The sequence below is a fragment of the Aspergillus nidulans genome, chromosome V (assembly GCF_000011425.1).
Source record: "Aspergillus nidulans FGSC A4 chromosome V".
Lineage (NCBI taxonomy): Eukaryota > Fungi > Ascomycota > Eurotiomycetes > Eurotiales > Aspergillaceae > Aspergillus > Aspergillus nidulans.
In genome coordinates this window covers 2,673,621-2,694,225 of record NC_066261.1, presented here as the reverse complement: position 1 = coordinate 2,694,225, position 20,605 = coordinate 2,673,621, and the positions used below count along the sequence as shown (strand labels likewise).

General features: G+C 49.4%; 5 protein-coding genes across 5 annotated transcripts, besides 1 other annotated feature; 1 reads left to right on the top strand and 4 right to left on the bottom strand.

The window, feature by feature from the left end:
- Positions 1 to 20,605: part of a sequence feature (contig 1.94 1501..523724(-1)) that runs on past both edges of the window.
- ANIA_05396 (uncharacterized protein) lies at positions 4,009 to 4,795 on the bottom strand (the record flags this gene model as incomplete). The annotated part of the gene is made up of 3 exons (XM_657908.2): positions 4,546 to 4,795; positions 4,412 to 4,471; positions 4,009 to 4,343 (listed from the first exon to the last, which is right to left on the bottom strand). Exons 1-3 carry the CDS (start codon positions 4,712 to 4,714, stop codon positions 4,009 to 4,011), a joined length of 564 nt encoding a protein of 187 aa, XP_663000.2. The 5' UTR covers positions 4,715 to 4,795.
- On the top strand, positions 6,133 to 8,182 carry ANIA_05397 (laccase lccC; the record flags this gene model as incomplete). Its single annotated transcript, XM_657909.1, has 2 exons — positions 6,133 to 7,327; positions 7,383 to 8,182. 2 exons carry the CDS (start codon positions 6,133 to 6,135, stop codon positions 8,180 to 8,182), a joined length of 1,995 nt encoding a protein of 664 aa, XP_663001.1.
- On the bottom strand, positions 8,769 to 9,899 carry ANIA_05398 (intradiol ring-cleavage dioxygenase; the record flags this gene model as incomplete). Its single annotated transcript, XM_657910.1, has 1 exon — positions 8,769 to 9,899. The coding sequence occupies one exon, from the start codon at positions 9,897 to 9,899 to the stop codon at positions 8,769 to 8,771; it is 1,131 nt and encodes a 376-aa protein (XP_663002.1).
- Positions 13,037 to 14,080, bottom strand: ANIA_05399 (uncharacterized protein; the record flags this gene model as incomplete). Its single annotated transcript, XM_657911.1, has 2 exons — positions 13,037 to 13,067; positions 13,134 to 14,080. The coding sequence occupies 2 exons, from the start codon at positions 14,078 to 14,080 to the stop codon at positions 13,037 to 13,039; spliced, it is 978 nt and encodes a 325-aa protein (XP_663003.1).
- Positions 16,602 to 18,743, bottom strand: ANIA_05400 (flavin-containing monooxygenase; the record flags this gene model as incomplete). Its single annotated transcript, XM_657912.1, has 6 exons — positions 16,602 to 16,732; positions 16,803 to 16,975; positions 17,045 to 17,881; positions 18,056 to 18,344; positions 18,415 to 18,428; positions 18,481 to 18,743. The coding sequence occupies 6 exons, from the start codon at positions 18,741 to 18,743 to the stop codon at positions 16,602 to 16,604; spliced, it is 1,707 nt and encodes a 568-aa protein (XP_663004.1).

Below are 20,605 nucleotides of genomic sequence, written 5' to 3'. Positions count from 1 at the left end.
GTATAACGGACAAAATGCATTGCGATTAATTGACCGGCGAGCCCGATTAATGGAGATAATGTGCCGTGCTCACAAAACTAGCCTGCTACATCTGCCTATGAGAAGAAGGAAGTCATTCACACATTCATTGAATTACTCTTTAACCTTATGTGCAAGAAACTTCACAAGCTGATGGCGGTTGAGAAATTCTGTCTTTTGACGATCATAATCATGTTGCATCTCTCTGGACATTCCGTCTAGTAATGTAATATTTCTACCAAGCCAGTCAATGAACCTAGGTCCCTGAAGTGCTATACAATCTATCGGGTATGACCCTATTGGATTCTATAGTGATCTTCTGGTTTAGTGTTCTAAACCGTCAAACATCAATTATACCAGTCCCGGGCTATAGTCGCTCAGCTTCGGGTGAACCGGAATGAATCTTCGTATAATCTATAGATATTTTGAAACCATGTCGCATCCGCGAGAGTACGGGCGTTTCAGACCATCATCTAAGTCGTCTGGACACGCTTAGTCCCTTGACCCGCTAGCGACTTGGTTCCGAGAAATTTGGGCCATGCATGTCAATATTGGAGAAAGGCACGAACATGTCATCGTCTTCCTTTTGGTTGACCTATGTCTACATCGCCTAAGACTTCCTCGGCTAAGCTGGTCTCGCGCCTTGCACTTTTCCGCTAGATCGGGGTTCGTCTATAGTAGGAGAGGCCCCTCGAGAGCCCCGCAGTGCAATGAAAAGAGACGGCAATTTGAACCTCGTCAATATTACTGAAATAATTCTTGTAAAGGGGTTCTGCCGACTGGACGGCCTCTTCTAGACTCTAGGCGAGTGAGACATTTGTGCGCCATCGCACAGAAGTAAAATTGCACCCATGCAGTATCTGTCTAGCATACTTTAGCCTCGGTCGAGTATTGCACAAGGAAAAATTGACTACCTATCACCAGGTATTAAGAACCTACCGAGACACCGTCTAGGTTGTGACATCGAACATGCGTGTCCCCACTCGCCGTAAATGCGCGCAAAGGATTAAGAGTATATGAGCTTGAGAAGTCTAGAACTTTCGTGTATGGCTGGCCCCTGTTCTGACCTAGTGGTCAGGGGTGTCAAGCATGAAACAACCGCCTGCAACTAGTGGTTCTCTGCTCAGACCCGATTTATTTGGCTCAAATGGTGCAAGCAACAGTAACGAGGACGATGCGTCGCATTGCTTTTGATAAACCTTAAGGTACATCACTGTAGAGAACATCAGCAGTATGGTTGTCTCAGCATAGACTAGGACTCTGAAGTCGACGTCTATGTGGTTTACCTATGCTGATTACCGCATAGCGCTCCACAAAGGTAGGGCAGAACGATAGGGTAATGTGATACCACCGCTAATTCAGTCCCGGTCAGGAACTCAGCAGATCTCTCCGCTATATATAATTATGCTAATACCAAATTACCAGCAGGCTTCAAATAATCAAGGGCACTATCCCGTCCACCAGTCAGCCAAACGCGCAGACCCTTCAAGATGGAAGCTACTTGCTGTTTCATCTGCCTCACTAGCTGCATGGTCGGTTCCAAGACATAATACAAACAGGCCTAGGGAACGCCAGCACGGATATGTCGACAAGTAGACGCACTGAATCTTTATCCGGCTCAGTGTTGGCTGTCCTTGACTGTCTAGAGTATCAGTTGATGTATATTCTGGCTTGATATTCACAAGTATCTTCGAATATAAACGACAGACGGAGTAGCCAATGACCTCTGAGTCAGCTCGGATACGTCGGGTATTTTCAATGCATGTACAGAGTCGGTAAATAGAATTTACATAAATAAAAATAGCATTGTCGACTAAGACCTAGGATAGACATTCCGGTCTCGCCTGTTTGTTCCGGATCTCACATAATTCCTTATCCTACCTGGAGGATTGCCAACAACCATGCCTCCAGGAGCATTTGAGTATCAGCCCTGTACTTAGGGCTGAGGGTGGCATGACCAGAGCTCTTAGGATCAGCCCTAAGCCTGATCTTCGATTACTGCACCGGTCACCATTCGCACGAGTCCGGATGCTATCCATGGATGGCATCTCATCACTGGGCTAGATTTTTTGCCCACCTTCAGACAACCACGACATCACTTTCGCACCCGACTGGGCTCTCTCGCTGCTCACCTGGGCCACAGAACAATACCATGGCCTTTTACATATTATTACGCTTTACAAGCGGTATATTGACCGAACGCAGCCCTAAGCAGCCACCAAACATCTCGCCTCCACCGTCCTCGCTGCGGCGACTGGTGCACCCCGCCAACTACGCCCGCCATGATGACAGCTCTCCATGCCCATGACTTCACCGTGCAATGCCCCTTCTCCAACCTGCCTGGAAAATGACGTCAAGCTGATCCGTAACATCGTCTCATCGCTCACAACCAGTGGCCACCGCATCCTCATGGGCATGCATGGTTACGGCGGTCGTAGGGACCGAAGCCGTGCGGAGTCTCGGCTATGCCACATCTACATCTGTGTCTACATACACACATGACACTTCATCTGGCTGGGCAATACGCCACCAGCTCTGTGCGTAAATCCTCTGCTTGCCTCAAACGAGAACTTGGGATATCGTGACCGACTGGCTCTGATCGCATTCTCGACGATCCACACAAAGAAACGAGCAGGACGAGAATACGTCCCCGCTGGATCCGGCGAGGAGGTTCGTCGGGCGCGACAGTCACGCAGAATGCTATAGATAGCGCATCGGGCCGCTGTTCTAGTTTCTTCGGAATACTGGTGCCGACTGGCTGGCATGGCGACTGGGGTCCCGAGCATTGAGTCATGAGCATGGATTTCCGAGCCTCTACCAGGAAACCATGCTGAGGCAAGTCAGGGAAGCGGGGGTGGAGACCAGCTCCAGGAGTTCGATACGTGTCATAGTGCTTTTGTTCCGAGAGATAACGAGACGAAGAGAGTTGCTCTTTAAGGGGCTGAGCTGCATCGTCCTCAGAAGGGACGCTTGAAAGTCGGTCTGAGGCTATGAATAGAAGGGGTTTGCATCGCCACGCGATACGAGCTTCTGAAGGATCCAGCTGCTTGTCGAAGGAATCCAGGAAGGTCTGAGCTTCCTGTCAAGATCGTGGAGACACTCGATTCGTCAACAGTAGCGGTAAATCCGAAATCGGGATTGGCAGTCTCAGGCGCGGCTGAAACTTGATCAAATTCAACTGCCGTGAATGAAGCCGGTTACCGAGTAGATCCTCTCTACTAGTGGGATCGAAATAGTCTGAGACCGCTGACGTAGCGATACGACCTTGTCAGCAGGAAATTTGAAGATCACGATTTTTACGATAAGCTTGGAGCGCCTTGTCCTGGCTTGTCTCACTCTTCACCCTGAGCCATCGTGACACCGCTGCGGCAGGCTTGCATGTCTCTGCTGCGCTGGTGACAGCCCTGTTACGTTGGAATGACTCGGTGTTGGCCTAGCAAGTGGCCGACAGAGAGGGGCGAGAGTCAGGTTGGGAAACCAAAACGACGTATCATATTGCCCCGAAACCAGGTGAAAGTCTCGACGACTCGCCCGCGGAGTCCGGCTTGAAAGATTCTATGCAAGTACCGTGCTGTCGGTAATCGGTGGTTGGGCATTGGCTAGTCTCAAGGGTCTCATGCATGGCATGACGTGCCCTAACTGGTCTGTGCTGGCCGGGGCGTCCCAGGCTGGGCAGCCTCATAGCCATGCCCGCTGGTCATCCCAGCAGGTGAGACTGGGCTATGCGGCTTGGTGTCGTGAGAGGTGTTGGTGGGGGCCGGGGGAACTGCGGAGAAAATATCGATATTGGATCAATATGTCTTGCTGATTGCCTCGCATCTTTCGCCTAGCCTACCCTACTCCATCCTATCCAACCTAACTACTCCAACTAAGACAGCTTAATGCCTGTCTGGTCTATAGCAACCTCATTCACCGACTCGTCTACCTGCATTTACCCCTCATGCACGAACTCCACCAACGGCAACGGCACTCCAACCCCCCTCAACCGACTCAGACAGACTCCGTACTCGGTGCAATCGTCCTCAGCGTGATAGCCACATAGCCAGACCCCGAATCACTCCAGACCAAATCCCAAACACCGTCGACATCGGTCTTCTCGGCGTAAAAGTTCGCACCAGCCGTATTGATCAGAACATAGTTGCCGTAGACACTGAACACGCTCGCCGTGTCGGACTCCACCTTCTGTGAGGTCTTAGGCTTGAAGACGACGTCACCTGCGGCTGAGCCGCCAGACGGGAGCATCAGGACGTCGGAAGTGAACGATGCGGCCTCCTTTTTCTTCGGGTGTGCGATCCACGTGTTGGGAGAAGCAGACGCAACTGTAACTTTTGATTGCCATTAGAGTGGTCGATGGGAGTCGACAATAGTCCTGTTAAAGAGACGAAGAACTTACAGTAGATCTTCTCTGTTACTTTTGCAGTGGAGAGTTTGGGATCGCCGACTTGAGCTTTGCCTGGGAGACAGTGCTGTCAGTATGGATCCCTACACTGGGCCACTCAGATAGAACGCGGAAAGGAAGACAGATACCGTCAGCATAGAAGACCGGCAACCCACTGATCCCATCACCGTAAGCGTAGAGACTGAAGGCGTCCGACGTGTTGGGGTCCTGACCGTCGTCGATGGGGTATGCGGAAGCCCCGGCCACAAAGAGGCAGACGACTGCAAAAAATAGAGCACGGGAGAACATTCTGAGCATAGCCTTGTCTCTTATTTTTGGGGCGAAAACAACGAGAGTACACGACGAGTGTCCACAATGAGTGTTCGAGATGGAAAGTTTATGGAGTTGCAAAGGAGAGGCTCACAGGCGGCCGTACTGAAGATTTGGACTACGATGCGTATATGAGCATTGCCACAGACCTAATTTTGACCCAGGCGCCCGGCCTGTTCAGAGTCCAGGCAGCAGGAATGGAGGAGAGTCGGTTACGAATCATCCTGATTCAATGCCAGGTCTAAGAACTGCCAATCACCTTGTCCAGCTGAGACATGCCAGGGCATTTTCATCGTCTTGCCCATACCTCACTCTGCGCCTACGCAGGGTCGAAAGTACATTGTCCAGTCTTGTCTAAGTGCCCTTTTCCACAGTTTTCTGGCCTTACAACACGGGACAAGCTAGTTGCTTTTTTTGCTCATTCTAAGACGTGACCAATGACCGCTTGCGTCCAGCAATGCCGTCGATGAGCCCACGCGAAGTTCTAAATAGCAACAATCTGCAAGCCAAACCAAACCCAGTAGGCGCTGGAAGTCATCGCGAGCTGGCCTGTGCCCTATGCGCCTATGGACCCAGCAAGTGAGACACGCATCGCACGGCAGGAGCAGACTAAAAGTAGGGGCAGTCCCAACAGCAATAGCCTTAGGTAATTGCCAATAGATTTGAACTTATACACACCAAATCTACTTGGATCAGTTCGCTAAACCATTTTCAGCCCCACGGCCAGATGGACGAAGGATCAGCGAACCCTATCTTGATTGGATCTCGTATACCTAATCTGGCGCTGCAGCTAGCTCCACCTTATCGACAACCCATGTCCGCCATGCAATGTCATGTCATGCCATGTAGCCGGTCCGATGACCGACGGTATTGGCATGGGCCAGCAGGGCTAGGGCTGATTCCGGCAGCCGGGTGATACTGTAATGCTTCTATATCGGTCTCCCGGGCGAGCCGGGCTGTGAACTGCTCTCTCTGTGATTGGTCGATACGGCCCTAGACAGATAGAGAATTAAATGTCCTAGGCAGGAACAGGGTGAGGGATCAGTGATGCTGGTAGATGCTATGCAAGGCAGACCATGCTGCGTTCGAATAATGGGGTACCATGATGATCGTGTGGTATGTCCTGTCTTACTCTAGACCAGATGCTGGACGCTGGACATGTAGCAGTCCCGTCCGGGCGCGTTTGTTTCTGAAAATGGAATATCTTGTCGAGGTAATATCTTGCTCTAGCGAGAGACATGTTCAGCCAGAAATAAGGGCTTTCGGCTTTCATCGGCTGGAGGCGAGGTATAAGGCTGGCGCGCTGGACCGTCAGACGTACTGGAATGTCTACAATCTGGTTTCTTCTTTCTATGGGTTGATTGTATCGTCTTAATGAGACAGCTGTCGTGTCCAATCGCTACACGATGCTGCGTTCTTCCTTTCTTCTCTTCTTTTATGCACTCTATGCTTCTGCCTCTTGGGTCTTTGAGCACGACTTCCAGCCCGAAGAACGCTCATTACTCTTTGGGACCGATGTCTCGCCTCTGAAGCGGAGGCAAGAGGAAGGCTCGTCTTCTGCCTCTGACTCTATTCTTTCGGTAGCCGGTGGAGGTGGTGGGCGTAGTAGTGGACGTCCTCAGCCAACCTCAACCTCGTTTACTCAAACAAGGACAACATCTACCCGGCCAACATCTACGAATACTAGAACGGGAACAAGAAGTAGCTCAAACACAACGACCAGGACAAGCACAAGCGCAACATCCACTCCCACCACCACAGCAACCGGAACCCCCTGTGCCGGAAACACCCCGGACACCCGCAGGGAATGGTGCGACTATTCCATCGATACAAACTACCACGACATCACTCCAGACACAGGAGTAGTGCGAGAGTATTGGCTGGAGCTAGACGAGATCACCGTATCTCCCGACGGGATCTCTCGGCCGGCAGTCGCCGTGAACGGGACGATCCCTGGTCCAACGATTTTCGCGGACTGGGGCGACGAAGTCGTCGTCCATATCAAGAATAACCTACATGAGACCCTCAATGGATCCACAATCCACTGGCATGGGATCCGCCAGCTTAACACAAACGAGCACGATGGCGTTGTCTCGATCACGCAGTGCCCCATCACCCCAGACCACGAGTACACGTACCGCTGGCGCGCCCAGCAGTACGGGACAACTTGGTACCATTCACACATAAGTCTTCAAGCGTGGGACGGTGTGGTAGGGCCTATCATCATCAACGGCCCGGCAACAGAGAACTACGACGTCGATGCGGGCACAATCTTTCTCAATGACTGGACGCACCAAACATTCGAGGAGCTCTTTTGGTACGCGCAGATCGTGGGCCCTCCGCTACTCAACAACTCGCTGATCAACGGCACGGGCGTCTATGGCTCTAGTTTCTCTGGGCACCGGGCCAAGGGCCAAAAGGAGACGGGCGAGCGGTTTAGCATGAAGGTTGAAGAGGGGACCTCGTATCGTCTGCGCTTGATCAACGGCGCCATTGACACGCACTACAAGTTCATGATTGACAGTCATGAACTAACCGTCATCGCAATGGATTTGGTGCCGGTCAAGCCGTATAAGACGACGGCTGTTAGTCTTGCGATGGGTACGCCCCTGACCTCCCATCCAATAAGAGAGTATATACTAATGAATGATCACAGGCCAGCGCTACGATGTCATCGTCACTGCCAACCAACGCTCAAAATCCGACAGTTTCTGGTTACGTTCGATCCCCCAGCAATCCTGCTCCGATGTCGAAGATCCAGGCAACATCCGCGGCATCTTCTACTATGGCGATAGACCGTCCACACCAAAAACCGAGCCCTACCCCTTTGAAGACAGCTGCATGGACGAGCCTATGGCCAGTCTAGTTCCTCATGTAGCACGAGACGTGCAACCGCCAGACTATCAGAATAACGCCCTCGCCAGCGTCTCCTTCAATGAAGACCACTTCTTCCGCTGGTTCTTGAATTCCACTACAATGCAGGTCTACTGGGAAGATCCGACGCTGCTGCAGATTCTCAACGGCGATGATTCCTTTGAGAACTCCTCCGCCGTGATCGAGCTCCCCAACGCGAATGAATGGGTCTACATGATCGTGAACACAACAATCCCCGTCTCCCATCCCATCCACCTACACGGACACGACTTCTTCATCCTTGCGCAGGGCACAAATCCCTGGGACGGAAAGTATCAGACATCTAATCCCCCACGACGGGATACCGCCGTTCTCCCGGGGAACGGGTACCTAGTCATGGCATGGGAGACGGATAACCCTGGCGCATGGCTGATGCATTGCCATATTGGCTGGCATACGACGGAAGGGTTTGCACTACAGTTTGTAGAGCGGATCGATGAGATTCGGGAAAATGTCGATAGAGATTTTGTTGTCAATGCGTGTAATACGTGGAATGGGTATGGTGAGGAGTATGGGGTTGAGCAGTATGATTCGGGTGTCTAGCGTTCTGCCTTTCTGGATATGGAAAAATGGCTCGGGTTAGGGTACAGGAGGTATTGTGTTGTATTAATGGTGTTGGATAATATATAATGTATATTTGATCACATTTCGGTGTCTTCGTGGTTTCCTCAACCAGCATATTTAGTTTTTTGCAGGCTCTCCGTTGCCTGCGCCGGCGCAAAGATATGATTAAGCTTGGTGTAATATCTGTTAGGTCAATAGCATCATCTTGCATCCATAGTTAGTGGTCTCCCCAGGCTAGAGAAACTAGTGGTCCTGTTAGTTATAGATAGACGCCCCTCGACTACCCTTTGCACCTATACTCAGAGGTAGCACCCATTGAATTTTCAAGCTTAGAAACAGAACTCAACAAGTTCGTATTGCATACAAATCGTTGACCATCCTTAATATATGGGCTTATCGATCAAGGACACAAATGAAGACAACAGGCAACTAAGTACATAATCTGCCCGTAGACGGTATACACGAAGCAGAAACAGAAGACATATCAGAAGCCTAAAACGGCATAGATCCACAAACACGGTAGCGACAGTAGTAGAGAGTAATTCATGTTCTCCCAGTCATAAATTCAGAATCCAGCACCACCGGTAGGTGCGCCAGTAGGAACACTCGTAGGCTCTCCACCAGGAGCTCCAGATTCGCCAGGGCCACCAGCACCGCCGCCGCTCACGTTATCATCGCTGTGTCCGGAGACAGCCTCGCTGCCGCTCTCAGTCCAGACAAAGCTGTAGGCAGGCGAGTACTCAGCAGACAGATCCACAGCAACTGTCACCCATCCAAGTAGACCGTCCTCGAGACTCTCGCCGAGGTAGACATAATTGAAGACCGGATCAGAGGTGGTCCTGCTCGTTTCGTCGCTGAATACCCGATCCTCTTCGTTAGTCGTAATAGCCACCGTGTTAGTATTGTACGGCTCCGTCGCCTCCACCGCATAGATAAGATCCTGGTCCCAGAAAAGCTGCCCGATATGTGGCACCGAGCCACCAGTGAGGGTGTTATTGGGGAGAAGCGTAGCATTCAGATGCGCAATGACGTGGTGGTGCGTCGTGCGGCCAGAGTAGTGGCCCGGAAAGAGGGTCTTGAAAGTGACGACACCCTCTTCGTCGGTCTTGCCAACGCCGCGTAGGAAGGTCTTTTGCAGAATCGTCTCGTCGTCAGCATTGCCGTTTTTACCGGAGACCCCCGAGTACACACCCGTCGCATTGCAGCTCCAAGTATCGGCGTACAGATCCGCGATGGGCTGGCAGGTGCTCACGTCCACGAACTGGTACTCGATCACGACGGGGACGCCGGGCTCGTCTTCCAGAATGTCGGTCCTCACCAGTTCGCCGCTGACCCAGAAAGGGCCGGTCTCGCCTTCCGGGTTCAGGGTGCAGGTGCTGTCGGCGCTGAAGATCTCAGACTCGGGCGTGGACAGCGTATAGGACTCGTTCGAGAGGTGAGAAGTGCTCAACACGTCAGCGGTGTCGCGCGCGGTCAGCTGGTGCTTGCGGTAGGCGTTGGCAAGCTGGGCACGCCGGGAAACGGCGCGCGCGCTGAGGCCACTCTCTTCAAAAGAGCGGGCGCAGGCATCCAGGCTGCGGCGAAGGTGCGATTTGTAATTGAGCAGTTCTCGTGTGGCGAGCTTCTCCTCGTGGCCTGGGTGGGACACCACCAGGGCAGGGAGAAGCGTCAACTGCAGAAGATTCCTGAGATGCATATTTGTCCACAGAGAAGGCTAGCCAAAGTCCTTGAAAAGCTAATGAGGGGAGAAAGGGAAGTGCGCTTGCTCAGAGAAGAGAGAGAAACACACGCCTACTAGAGCCGTATTTATATCCCTCGTCTCAGATCCTCACCTCGACGACAGCATCATCGTCGATGTCATCTTTTCACCCCGCCGGAGCCCGTCCGCTCACAAGTCGTAATCCATTCGGTCAAAACATCGATTTGTCTCGACAAAAGAAGGCCAAGGTCCCTTGCCGCCATTACCAGCCCATTGCTTCAGGTGGTGGACGGTCAACACGCCAAGAGAAGCCAATACAGCGCAAGCTATCGAAAAGAAGACTGCCCAGACTTTAAGCGTGTAGGAGACGTCAGTTGCTGACGAATGCTGTCTGTTTAAGTCGTCTGAAGACCCGGTCTGCAGCCCTGCGGATCTCGCTCCGTTCCTGATTATCACGGAGTTCGGCAGGGATCGGCGCTGATGCCCTGAAAACGGCCAGTAAGGGGACTGGTTTACAAAAGACCCAATAGATTATGGGAATGGGGCCACAGATGGCGACTGTCAGATGCTGGCGTTTGCAGTGGGCTAGCGCACGTCCCACAATTGGGAGAAAGTAGGTGAATTTGTTGACGTGATATTAGGGCAACACCCACAATCTGGGCCTCCTTCTATTCCGCAGCCAGCAGCATAAGACGCAGTGGGTGATCAGAACGCAGAAGGGCCACTCCATGCCACGGCTGCAGAGGTATACCACAAGCACAGTGTGTCGAGGGGCCTATATTCATAATTGTCTATGATTACATGTAATGGGGAGCAGATATCTTAGATATCCCGTCTACAGTACGCCTCCCCACAGCTCCCACAATCCCCACACAGCCCTAATCACTAATTAGCATGAGCCTGAAAGATTTTCAAGGGAGGTAGACTCATCCAATCTAAAATCGGCAAATTGGATGATCCCTCGCGTTTCAGAACTATTGAGCTGGCCACATAAAGGTCTCTTAAATAGCAAGAGGTCCGTGGACTGTGGCATCCGCCGGCGCCGTCCAGGCACTGCACGACGCCACGGTCAGCACTATCACTCGAATCCAGTCAACGAATCAGCTGCCCTGAATAATAAGCTATACCTCTTGTTTAGTCGCCTTTATGGCGCTTGAACCGCTAGTCGTGCGGTGTGCGTCAGCCGTCTCCAACGCTAGGATCATGAAGGCCCGAATCCCTGCACATCAGCGGCGTGGACGGACCCGCGTATGGGTACTTGTTGTCGTTACCCAAGGCTAGAATGGCAGGGTCAATAGCTGGCTTACGCCTCCGGCGGGGCAACGGGGTAGCTGATGTGATGCGCGAATGCATCCTTTCCCTCTGTTGTACATGAAGGTAACGTGTCGTGGGTCTAGGAGCAAGTGCCCTAGCTTGGGTGTACTCTGCGTAGCGACATTTGTTTGCCGACGCCAGGAACTTACCTCCTCGTTCCTGCTTTAAACAGCGCACCAATCTTTACATCTGGAGTACAAGCTCTGATCAAAATATTTATCATGAATGGAAAGATAAAACACCAGAAGTGTCCGCATTCGCGCTATCGCCATGGCGGGCTTCTAGGACCAGTTTCCGTCAATCCCAATACTTCATGGACGGCCGACCCGGTCCGCGGAACTTGAGCAGGGATACTGTACCTGTCTGAGAGACGAGGTATCAAAGCATCCTGAGCTAGGCATAAGCGATTTTACAGTCCCAAGGTCCAGAAGGCGGTTTCGAGATCGCCTCGGTTGCTGTAGTCGCAAATGACCACTTGTTGCTAATTTGACCCGTATCCCGTGTCTATCGCTGAGGAGCAATGCCAGACTAACGAATCTCCATGGCTCTAACAGCAACCCATAGCTTCCGCGCTCTGAATCAGTCACGGCCTCCAATCTGGGTTCTTTTGGCCCAGAGTCTCCTAAAACTAGGGCCACCAAAGAGTCCTTACAGGAGCTTATTGTAATTCTTAACAGATCACATTCTGATTAGAAGTAATATAGTAGTTCTTCAGATTTTATCATTGCAGTTTGGCGTAATACCACTATTTCACGACATTGTCATCTTGTAATCAAATAGCGGCATCTAACCCTAGGACCTTGTAGGAACTCCAGCTGATTTGTAATTCCGCATGCGATAGATCCAATAACACACATGTTAAGTTCATTTGAACTCTTACCTCGTGGGACTCTGTGTGTTATATAAAGTGTCTCATTAGAAATGAAGTTGTGCAGTAGAACCTTTGGTACTGTATCATCACCCTTCTGATTCGCATGGCGATAATTGTTCTGGAGCATGTCCTTGCAAGTGAGGTGGGTCAACAAGTTTTCCTCGAACATTCACAGCGGCCAAGGCAATGCCCTGGACGCATTATCCTAGCATACGTAGTGAACTGTCAACATGAGCACTTCTCATACCCTTAATCAACCTGCCTCAAGAAAGTGCCTGCTGTGGAAATTGCGCAACTGTTTTCAGGTGCATACCAATCACCTGAGCTCCTAGATCTCTTGGTTAGTGAAGTGGATGTGAGCCAGAATCGTTCCTTTCCTTTTCGCTAGGGCGTTACGAATTAGGGGACAGAAATCCAACAGAACACTTGTTAACCCTTCGATGTTGGTGAACCAGACATTTGATTCTGTTCCTGACTCTGTTGTAGACCAAGGCGGAATACCTCTTCACGATTTGAGAATTGGCGAGATCCATGCCAATGCCGAGTTAAGCTCTATAATGTCTTGCTTGCGCAGTTTTTTTTGTAGATATCTGTCCCATGTCGCATCTGTCGAAACAGCCGTTCTGGTGATTGGTGACCTAGGCTACTTCGAGGTTGATCCATCATAGTATGGGCTCTATTTATGAGTTCACAGCTAAAGACTGGCTATTTGGAGTAGCAGAAGATCCTGCCTGGATGAGGTATAACTACTTTGCGAGGGTCAGCCAGGTAATTTTGGTGATCCGCTTGCCAGTTCCAAGCTCAGAAGCGTATCTGCAAGGGATATGTTACGAATCATGCTGCAAAGGCCCGGATTCAATCGTCGTCGGGTTCAAACAGCACTTGAAATTTGAGGCTTTGGGACTTAACGCTTAGGAATATTCCAGCGTCTAGTGGTATAACCATGAATTCAATGCTTAATCGGCATAAGCCGTAGTAAACTATAGAAGATCAATTTGAAATTATCAGTTCGGCCGTCTCAATAAGCAATTTCTATCCCTTGCTACCTATTCCCAAATTTCCCTGCTGGTAGCTCGGCTGGATACCCCGGCTGGAACCGCGAAGAGCTATCTGGCAGCTCCGTAGACTTGCCAGTCGTGGTTTCAGGTCGATAAGGCCGGTAAACCGGCTCATTAGGAGTATCAGCTGGTAGTTCCACGACAAAGCTCTGTCGATTCTCGCGCCCATACTGCAAGTTTGTTCCCTGGGATGATACGGACCCCCGCTGTGGATATCCCGTCGGCGACGAAGGCGCCTGATACAACGATGACCTTGGCGACATCTCACCAGGACCCGGATACAGGGGAGTCGAAGATGTCGGTTGCATCATGGCCGTCGAGCTGCTCCGGTCAGCCGGATTCCACGTCCTCAGCTTCCCATCTTCCGTCGTGCCAGCCTGCAGGACCCCGGCATCAAGAAGCTCCGCTTTCTTCACGAATCGATCAACGAGCGCTTTCAGAGCGGCTCTCTGCTGCCCCTTCACCAGAGGCATGAGCGTGATATTGCATTCCATCTCGGTGTCCACACACAGGTAAAGGCCCTTCCCGGCCTCGCCCGGTGCTGGCGGGCTCTCTTCTGCACCTGACTTGAGCACCGACTCGTCCATGCTGTCTACGATGCGATACCGATGCCGCAGATCGATCCCCAATGGCGCATATACATGCGTCACTAATCCCCAGGGCTCATCGTGGAAACATCCCTTGAAACTGATCTTTCCCGAGCCCAGCTTGCCCATCCCCGGGACGTACTGCACCCGTTCGGTGATCTCGTACCAGGTGAGATAGTACTCCTCAGCTGGAGCATTTCGGGGCGCTTTGACGGGTTGATGCGAGAGGACGAGAGGGCTGAGGGTGATGATCTCACTGTGGCTGTGCAGGATGTCGATCGCTAGTTGACGGGGGACAGACGGAGGTATAGGGGTTATGCTAGTGTATGCTTCTTTTTTGCGAAGCATTTTGACTGGCTTAGGATTAATATAGGATATACACTAACAGGAGGAATGCACCCTTGCGTGATGCAGAAGTGAAGTGGAGTGTGCAGAATGCAGAGTGTTAGGGAAATGGCCCCTCGTGTTCAGCTCGTTAGGCGTACTGAGAATCCTGAGGTTCCACGGAATAACAACTTGCTAACTGGATTAGGCTTAGAGCTGGCTTATTATTGGTGATATGAACTTATCCAAGTCTGCAATTATCCGGAAAAGGTTGGTCTGGTTTTATGATGTCGCGGGTAGTACCATTGACATATATGGACATCACCATTTATAAATGCATCTATGTATTATCTACCAAAGGCTTTCGGTGAATATTCGATATATGGTCTCGCGTTCAAAGGCCCAGGCTTTTACAAGGTCACACTATACATGGGAATGGAACTGAGTCCGGGTTTGGTGAATGTTTTCCAGGGAATAATTACTTATTATATCTTCAGAAAGTGAGGGATCTCAATCCCTCAGGCCTTATTGGCTTGGAACGATCAACCTTCCAAATACCTATTTTGCACGTAAGATTATAGTATTCTCCTCAGAGCTGGGGTGGTAGAATGCAGGCAAATGTAAATCGCAGTCAGGAATGCGGCAGACAACCTCAATGCCTAGGTTTCAAATGTCGTTGACTAGAATTTTTCTTCAAGACCTCAGGCTAGGAATATCTGTCAATATCTAGGTTTCTATCACGGCTATTGAGACATGCTTGTCTGGGGAAGGTCACGGCCTGGACAGCATAACAGCTCGTACCAAATCTCGCCAGGTACAGGTATCTTTAACTCGGAGAGCCATAGCAAATTAGCATAGGATCATACACCGCTCCTATTATTCTGAATCCCTCTGATGTAATTGGCTTAGCCCCTCACCGTGGCTGCGAGGGTAATTTGCCCTCTAAGCCCATCACCTCAAGAATCTCATCCACAACCAAGCACCGACTGGTCTGATCAACAATGACACGCAAACACTCAGCCAGCACCGTACAAGCACGATACTCAAAGCCGCTCCTCATCTCATACAGAGCAAGATCAATGCCTACTCCGTCTATCAGCAACGCCGACAGGGTTCAGACTGGACATACCTTCTCTCAAGCGTCTGATGCAGGCCCTTCAAGTGATACAAAAGCACCTCTTTACCCGGTGACTCACCCAGTTGCGCGTCAAATAACGGCTGTTCCGTTTCATGGCTCCCGAGCTCGTTGTACCGGGTCTCGAATCTGACGACAGCATCATGCTCGATGTCGACTTGAGTGCCTCGAAAGATCTCTCATGATTATGATCGAGCAGTGCCTGTAGGCGTTGCAGGGCCTGGTGGCATTTGTGGCTGTAGGAATGGGGAAGGGGTGATGAGTTGTTCCATGCTAATTGTATGTCGGCTCTGCTTGTGCCTGCGATGTTCTAGTGACAATTGGGCTCAAGTTTATACGTACTGCATTATTGCAGGCTTAGACGCCGGTAGGTCCCTACAAATATCTTTACTCTATAGCTTTCTTTGCCGTTATCGGGCTGACTGATATGTTGGTTTCATGCTCTTTGTTCCTGTACGCATCTCTAATTATGGGTACGACTCGAAGGACTTGAGACTTTGTAGGGCTAACCTGCTTCTTTGTTGAATCTGCTTACTTATTGCATGTACTAAACTAGGCACCAAGAGCGCCACCTTACTGCCTTTCTTCGCCTATTTCTCTTCGCCCCTTTGCGGTATATTCTATCCTTGTTGTTAACCTACCATATTCAACATACTCCAGAGCTGGAGCTAGCCCTTATAATTCTGTTGCTATGAGCTTTCTACAGTCGTTAATAGGAAATGATTCTTGTCCAAAAATCAATATATGCGATGTCCTCTTCGCTAAAACAACCAGACTCTCTCCTCTTCGGCTGGTGAGCTTTACTAAGATTAAGTTATGCAATGAACATGCGGAGCGTAGCACCTACGTGCAATTTATTTGGTATCCCATGTTGTCACAACTAGGTTGAGGGTCAGGCAGAACTGAAGGCAAGTGTATGTGCATCCCTTTGAGTGCATATCTCCAGCCCTCCCTCTTGGATTTATGAGGAACGGCATTTTACCAATCTATTTTATGGCTCAGTTGGTACATGCTGGCACCAACAGACGCTGTCATGTTGTACGGGTACTTTCCTGTTTCAATGTTGATATTCATAACATATATAGGCCTGAATGTATGGACGTTGCACATGAGACTTCTCTATCAAATAGTTTAGTGATATAAACTACAACTGCGCGTATAGTTCTTGGTACAGGCAGGGGATTCTAAAGCTAGAGAAGAAAAGCTAGAAGATTCGGTTAGCGCCCTGAAACAATATCTAGTTTCTATACAGAGCGCAGTGGACCAATCTCTTGAGGTACAGGATATCACAGTTCCTCTCTGTCTCGCCTTCACCGAAATTTCGCTCGTCGAACCCAATAAGCTTGTTCGCTACTACTTTTCATAGCCCCTTTCACCAAGCCAGTCCTGCTGCGTCATTTATTTCTGCTATCACTGCAGGTAATAAGCCGTATCCCCGCCATTCCTTTCCATCTCCAGCTCTCCATTTCCCAGGAACCGGAACGGATTTGACGTATTATACCGGATATCAAAGTGCTCGCCGCGGATGGTCTTGATGTATTCTGCCGACTAGATCAGTTTATCACCCCAGCAACTCTCAGGAACGGAAAGCAAGAACGGCGACGCTCTCACCTTTATAGTGCAGAGCACTCCCCGGATACAATGCGGTGACGGTATTTCCCTCTCCAGAGCCATTCTGCTTGTTATACCAGGCGGTGCACCCCTTGGACCACACACAACGCTTTAGATTCTCTGCTGCGTATCGGTTGAAGGCGTGGACAATGGAGTCTTTCACGACAACAGACCTGCATTGACCTGTTAGCTCAGGCAAGTCTTACTTTCGAGTCAAGCGAAAAGGTTCAGGATAGACGTACTTTATATCTTCCGTTGCAATCTTCTCGATCCAGTCTAGCATATAGTCGGCATTCCAGGCCATTATTAGAGGGTTAGATCCATGCCCTATTGGCGCATTCGGCCCCCCAAACACAAAATAATTTGGCATTCCTCCTGCACAGAGCGAGAAATATGCTGTGGGGATTTCCTTCCACTCGTGATCGAGACGGCGCCCGTCTCGGCCGATGAGCGTCCAGGCGGGGATGAAGGAGGTGTTAAAGCCTGTTGCGCAAACGATCAGGTCGAACTCTTCATCCGACTCTGTCCCAGACTCTGATACTGTGCGAATCCCTTGGGGAGTGATGCAAACTATACGATTGAAACAGAACCGCGCATTGTCGGCTTGCATGGCCTCCAGGTACCCATCCCCTGGACTGAGTCTCCGACAGCCGATCTCGTAATCAGGTATGAGTTTCTCAATCAGATACGGGTTTTTCGAAAGACGCTCTCGCATCACGTGGCTGACGAGGTTGGAGAGGAATTTGTTCTCCTCTGAGCCTGAGAGCATGATTTTAAACACGCTGTTAACGCTGCGCTCGACATACTTTCGGTACTCTAGGAATGCCTCAGGGTTCTCGCGGTACAACTTCTTCTCCTCTTCTGTGTAGGCGAAATTTGTCCCTCTGTGGTCTTTTGTGATGTCGCCAGCTATGTTCACGGATATCCAGGTTGGGTGCCGGATGTAGTTGACGATCTTGCTAGCCTTTGGCTGAAGCGCTGGGACGACTTGGAGACCTGACGAGCCGTTACCGATGACAGCGATTCTCTTATCTGTCCAGTCGTAGGAAGGGTCCCTGCCCCCTTTCTGATCAGGCTTGCTTTTGACGAGGTTGCAGCGGGAATAAGAAACTCACCACTTGGCTGTATGGAGGAGTTTTCCCTGGAATGTATCAATTCCTTCAATATCAGGAAACGTCCAGTTACTTCCACTCGTCAGCTTCATCTCATCCACAAGGAATTAGCCCAATAAGCCAATAAACTGGGGACCATACTTGAGCACTCCGCTTCCATTAATCAACACGTCAGCCTTATCCTCGAACACCTCCTTTCCACGCTGCAACCTCAGGTCCCATTTGCCCTCCTTATCGTTCCAGATTGAGCTGATGACTTTCGTCTTAAACTGAATCCTCTCCCTCAGTCCGTACCTCTCTGCCGTGTCCAGGATGTACTGCTGGATCTCCGGGCCCTTGGCGTAGCACTGCGACCAGTCGGGGTTCGGGTTGAAGTAGAAGATGTAGCTATCTTTCACAATTAGCGACGCGATAGGCATGTGCATAAATGCTTAAAACATAATTATATATAAGGAATAGAATAAAAATCGAAGTAAAGAGCGGGAATTGGAGAGACGCACGAATGGGGATGTCACTGCGTCATGTCTATCAGCACTTATCCCATGCAGTAGTGGAGGAACGCCTACCATCCCACCCCCGGGTAAACATTCTCATACCACGTTCCTCCAACTTCAGGATTCTTCTCATAGATAGTAAAATCGACAAAACTGAGCGGCCGCTCATGTTTCAACTTGTACGCCATTATCAGGCCTGAGAATCCGGCGCCGACGCACACAACGCGGAGTCTGCGCGGGGTGAAGGCGAAGAAGCTCTCATCAATTGCAAAGTCATTGCCATTACCATCCAGACTGTCTTTGTCATTAGAAGGAGGACTGGCATTTGACGCCATTGTGTATCGATGACTGATAAGACGAAGAAGGATTATTAGAATGATGGATTTCGGGGATATTGAGTTTTAGAGACGTGGGGATATGAGGACTGCAAGTCGACACCCCCTCAGCTAGACCCCTCCATTCTCGCTATTTGCACTGGATTCGTTAACGTAATCCACCACCGAGCTGCGCGGCCAAATATAGAAAAACTATGTTCAGAAATATAAACGAGAACTGCAGGCTTCAGGCAATACAAATATTATATTTTCCTATCAGATAGAACAGTACTATCTATTAGTACATGACAATCTATTATATCTGGTCTGATTGTAGTTGCTGCAGGTTGGTGGCCTACGTTGCTTTGGTACCTGTTGGGTGAGTTCTTCATGTTCTTGAGCCTTTTGCTGCCCTTTACTGCCTGTCAGACTGCCACTAGTCTGGATAAAATACCTTGATATCTTCTGCTTCTTTTTTTAGTATATTATACCTATACAAAGTTGCTGGATCTCTTGCTGTACTAGAATAGCATTCTACATAGTAATCTCTGTACTTTTAATAATCTTATCCACTGCCTGCTCTATTGTACTAGGAGATATTAATTAGCAGCTTTAAAGGTGTTTAATTTACTACTTCTGCTTTCCCAACTAACATAGATTTGCTGGAGTCTTGCCTATACTAAATAATTAGTTGCTTTCAGAAGTAGATGATGGTGTTGGTATTTTAGGCTTTGGTAACCTTGATAGGACTTTCTCAGGTATAAGTAGGATAAGACCAGTTGCTGCATGTTACGGATCTGCTGGGCCCCGATATCAAGGATTGGGAGCCTCAGGCAAACGATCGATTAAGCTCTAAGATAGGCGTTAGAGATCCGGAAATCCTTTCCCATGTTGCATCATCGAAACCACCGGACTTGGCCGCCGTTTACAGATAAAGTTTGGTATGACTTTATCGCTCGTCATGGTCTTACTGTTGGGTTACATCCATGTCTTTCCACAAATGTATTTAGGACTACGGGAGATCCCCCAGCTGAAGGGTCCCCAAGGTTTAGTCTTGCAATATATTACTATTCGTTTCCTTGTTGTTGGCCTTACGTGGTATTGGCATCCTTACCTGGTTGACAGGCTGATCTGCCCTGACAAAGTAGATCCTTAACACTGCAAAACCACTCTGGATGCTTGATAAAGATATAGAGTATTCAAAAACAGAGGGGAAGATATATAGGAAATCTTCCTTCTTAACTAAGAAGATCCTATTTTCTATTATTCTTGCAGTCTGGTTGCTATAGAAATGCTTCAACAGTAAGAAGCAGGTTATATTAAGTAGTTAAAGGCAATAAGATGAATAAGGAGGTATATATAATAGACTAATTATCTTTTCTGTACAGAACTTATTAAATCCTGCAGCAGCATGACTGCTATGACTATCCAGAATTAATAGGCAATATCTTCCAACTATTTGTGGAGCTGTATGAATCTTGAAGTAATTTTGAAGCTGGTCCAAACCTAATTTATTATTTGTCTACCTATTTTTGCTAATACTGAGTTGATAGTTGCTTGGTATATTATTATACTACTAAGACTGATAGTTCTCTGCAGCCAGGATAATATATAATAGTAGAGCCTATCTAGATATATTTACTGCAATAATTACAGTAGTCTACTTTCTATTCCCAGGCTGAACAGCTTTGGCGCGACTGTCTCTTATATCTCTCTACAGATAACCTTCACAGTTGATATTATACCCATCTGAAAGCCAGTTTTATCTATGTTATAGATATCCTCCTTAGTGATCCTATACTTCTTAATAGTACTGGAAAACTGGCAGAACCACTCCTGGAATAGCTCAGGATTATCATATCTTACTTACTGATAGTTATATT